General features: G+C 37.2%; 1 protein-coding gene across 1 annotated transcript; it reads left to right on the forward strand.

Annotated features, from left to right (window-relative positions):
• The first annotated feature begins 2,946 nt into the window (after nt 1-2,946).
• LOC100921536 (olfactory receptor 10J4-like) lies at nt 2,947-3,882 on the forward strand. The gene has a single exon (XM_003770714.1). The coding sequence runs from the start codon at nt 2,947-2,949 to the stop codon at nt 3,880-3,882; it is 936 nt and encodes a 311-aa protein (XP_003770762.1).
• The last annotated feature ends 675 nt before the right edge of the window (nt 3,883-4,557 follow it).

Consider the following 4,557-nt stretch of genomic DNA (forward strand, 5'->3'; position numbering starts at 1 on the left):
GTTTTTTCCCCCCAGAAGGTCAATAATTCTTAGAATGTCTTATTAAGCTCAATTTTAAAGGTCTGCTTCAGTCTATAGAGATCTTGAGCAATTTTTCTCCCAATTTTACTGTCTTTTGATTTGCTTTTAAGTTTATTGTTTCTTTTGTCATTTTTGTGTCCTATCTTAGTTACTTTTTTGAATATTCAATGTTCAGATATGATTTTTCCATGTTTCAAGCTTCCAACATTTTTATTTTTTCAAATTCTTCTTTACATTAATTTCCTTTATAAGTTCTTTTCTTTAAACTTCTAACCTACTGTTGGCATTTTGGTCATTTTTCAAGTTTGTTTCAGGTGGTCTAGTCTTAGTTATTTTAGAATTTTTTAATTCTGAATTTTTCATTTCACAGTCTTAAACATCCTATTATTTATTCGTTTATTATATTCTCTTTTTTGTTTGCTGATTCATCCCATTTGCTGTGAATTTTTTCTGGGAGGTTTCTTTTATGAAAAATGTGTTTTCTTTCCCCCTTTTCTTTATTGTGTTACTCTTATTGCACTTGCACATTTATTGCTACTTTGAAGTAATAAAGGGTAACTGGCTTTTGACACAGCCATTCATTCAGCCATCTTGCTGAAGTTCCCTTTTCTTCCACTTCACTGAAAATACCCTTTGTTACTTGAGAAGTAAAAATGACAAAATAGAACATTACAAATTTTCTAATGGAGTACAGAATCATCTAACTATTTACAGGAGGAAAATATTGTGGCAAATGAGGAAAAAAAAAGAACAACTAGAAGCTCTCAAAAAGATATATCTGGCGCTTAATCTTGAGGTAATTCAAACAATAATTTCCAATAAATCAACTAGTGAGTCAAGCCTAATACAAATTCTGTTAGGCTAGGCTCATACTGAGTAGGTGCAGGGAAGGATGAATTAATATCATTCTAATCTCTTTTTGGGAGATTAAATTTCCCCTTTTTGGGGGGAAAAAGACAGATATATAGGAAGTTAAATGGATGGATGGATAGATATAGATACATAGAAACTTTACTTTGTACTTAACTATATACCAGATACTGAGCTACATACTTGAGATACAAACATAAACAAAATGTAAACAAGATAACTTGTGCCTTCAAGAAACCCATATTGTAACAGGTGAAAACAACACATAGAGGAGAGCTGCAAAGGTCAGGGAGAGAAAATAGGAAAGATAGTAAGATACAGACAACATTATATAAGATTGATTCCAGGCAATAAAAGGCAAAGACCCACCTTTCACAGCCCTTAATGTCCAAGATTCTAGTGGGAGAATATGGAAACAATGACTAGAGAATAGAAATGTACCCTTCAGTTATTAGATCCTTCAGACAGAACCTATGTCTTTTTTAAAGTTACTTTCTCTTCCCCTGTCTAGTACTATTTTCTGTTCTCAATAAATATGTAATAAATGTATATCTTTTTGTCCCCAAATACCCAATTATAATAGGGAGATTTATAAAAACTACTGTCTGACCATTATTGAATCAAATAAAATTGCTTATCACTCTTTTAACTAAGCAAGGAATTCTATGGGTGTGGAGGATTTGAGAAATCCATTTACTCCCCCCTTCTGCCAGACCTCCCTTTGGTCCAGGTACAAGCTAAAAAGATCAGGATAAGTGTTCCCTTCATCATATCATCATTAATATAAGGAACATGTCAAAAAAAAGGTCAGAGAAAAGCAAGGAAAAACAGAACTCAAGTGTCATAGACAAATGAACAATCTAGCTGCTTCCAAGATCCATACCCATTTGGGGGTCTGTACACTTGGCAATTTGTATGGAGAATGAAGGTATCCACAAAATTGCTATAGCTAGGAAGAAAATATCTTTCTCTTCCTCTGTATGCTCTTTGACACATCACAGGGATTCATGGTGCCATACACCCTCAGCATGTTCTCCTTTCTAGATGATCCTTGAGTTTCTTCCTCAATCATGTCCCACATTTTGTTCATGTCACATGCTTGAAATATTCTCCAGCACTTAACTTGAAAGATCTCATCTATGAAACTTATGAAGACTCTATATCCTCTTTTCATATATATGACAACAGAAATTATCCATGCAATGATTTTAGACATTAACCTTTTTGTGGCTTCAGACAATCATCTTAGGAAATGTTTTCTGACTGGAAATATAAGTATCTGAGGACAAAGTCAGGTGAGAATCCATATACCCCAAAACAGTCCTTGGTAGAGTTCTTAGCACTCTGTGTAAGCTCCCTTAATCTTCATTAAATGGATATAAAATTTCTTCTCCATCACAGGCTTATCAATTTTTGCTAGATCTCTAGAATCTCATCAGTTCCAAGTGACCCAGGATCTATGTGAATCTAGGTTTCTCCAAACAGAGGCGGTTGTAGATTTGGGCAAATTTTTTCCAGTTTCTCCCTGTTTTCAACCAATATCCCTATCTCTTTTAGTGCTCTTTACATTCAGTTGTACATTGGAAAGAATTCTGGCTTTGGTCCCAGAGTACTTTTGTTCCAATCTTGACTTTGTCATTTACTATTTGTATAACTTTGCAAAGTCATTTTATTTCTGCTTCTGTAGAAGCACTCACTTGTAAAGTGGGGGCTTAGACTAGATTATCTCTAAGGTCCCTCTAAGCTTCATATCTCCTCTAAGTCTATGATCCTGTGAATCTTCTCCAGTCCATCAGGCAAGTTCTAGGAGCCATTGGGTATATGCCGTAAGTGAAGACAAAGATAGTTAATTTCTACACTAAGATCTTTGGGCCAATGATCATCAATAATGACTCTTGAGAGAAAGGGTATTACATAGCAAATCTGAAGTCATTTTATCCTATTGAGTCAGGTTCCCCTGCCCAGCGACAGCCATTTTATAAGTATGTTACTTAATGTTTAGACCCTCATTCCTCTCCACTTCCCACCTTCCTTTTCAGCCACAGTATTTCCTCAATGCCAAGGGCAAATTTTACTACTATAAGTGAGTTTACCCTAGAGGGTTTCTCCAGTTTTGGATGGAAACACCGGCTCATCCTCTTCACAATTTTCCTCACTCTATACCTACTAACTTTGGCCAGCAATGCTCTCATCTTGACCCTCATCTACCTCAATAGACAACTTCATACACCCATGTACTTCTTCTTGAGTGTACTATCTATCTCAGAGACCTGCTACACTATGGCTATCATACCCTGCATGCTGAATGGACTCTTGCATCCATACCAATCTATTACCATTCCAGGTTGTGCCACACAGCTCTTTTTCTATCTTATCTTTGGTGTCAACAATTGCTTCCTTCTTACAGCCATGGGCTATGACCGCTATGTGGCCATCTGTAATCCCTTGAGATACTCAGTAATCATGGGAAAAACAGCATGTGTTCAGCTAGCATGTGGGTCCTGGAGCATGGGCCTTGGCACAGCCATCTTTCAGGTGTCATCTGTGTTTACCCTGCCTTTTTGCAATGTTAGTGTCATTTCCCATTTCTTTTGTGACATTCGCCCCTTGCTGAAACTTGCCTGTGCAGACACAACTATTAAAGAGCTCATCACCTTGTTCATCAGTTTGGGTGTTATTGTTCTGCCTATGGTCCTGGTCTTCATCTCCTACGTTCTCATTTTTTCCACCATCCTCAAGATTGCCTCTGCGGAGGGGCAACGGAAGGCTTTTGCTACTTGTGCCTCTCATCTCACTGTGGTCATTGTCCACTATGGCTGCACTTCCTTTGTCTATCTCAAGCCCAAGTCCCAGAATTCCCTGGAAGACAGACTTATATCAGTGTCTTACACTGTCATCACGCCCTTGCTGAACCCTGTTGTGTATAGCCTGAGGAATAAGGAGATCAAAGATGCCTTACGCAGAGTCCTAGGCTGGAAAACTCTCTCCTAGGAATTCATTGAAAATGATTGTAAAATTATGAAACCAGTTGAATGAGTTTAATTATTATTTTTACCATGTGGAGGATTACAGTAAACTTTTCTGTAGCTATTATATGTCTGGTATAATTATATACAAATGGCAAAACATTGCTTCCTAGCTTTCCCAAAGATGAGTAACATGTTACTACCCAGCTCAATTTTACATTTTCCAATTTATTTCTTATTCTGAATTTCTTTCTTTTCATTGTTACCTCTGCACATCTATCTGGAATACTGGAAAATTTCCCTTCATCCTTTTTTTTTTCTTTTCACATGCTTTTTCATCTTTCCATTCCCATAAATCTGGCTATCTCCAGAAAATATTACATTTCTGGCCACTCTTTACAGAACTCATTTCTCCTGTTCTCTTGTTTCCTGCCACATTGGGCCCATTGGACCCCTGTTTCAGGAAGGGGAAATACCAGATGCTTGACCCCCACTGTTATTTGCCACCATGACTCAGCAACCTTCTCTCATGAGGTTCACCCCACCCATCTATATCATTTGGTCTCAATCATTGCTGCAGTGGCAGGACACTGATTTCCTTTTTGGAAGAGCTCATAGTCTATCTTTAACCATCAGAACAATGGTATATATACCTCCTTAAATTCTATTACCTATATGTTTAGTCATCCAACATTAGCCA

This window comes from Sarcophilus harrisii, chromosome 4 (assembly GCF_902635505.1).
Source record: "Sarcophilus harrisii chromosome 4, mSarHar1.11, whole genome shotgun sequence".
Lineage (NCBI taxonomy): Eukaryota > Metazoa > Chordata > Mammalia > Dasyuromorphia > Dasyuridae > Sarcophilus > Sarcophilus harrisii.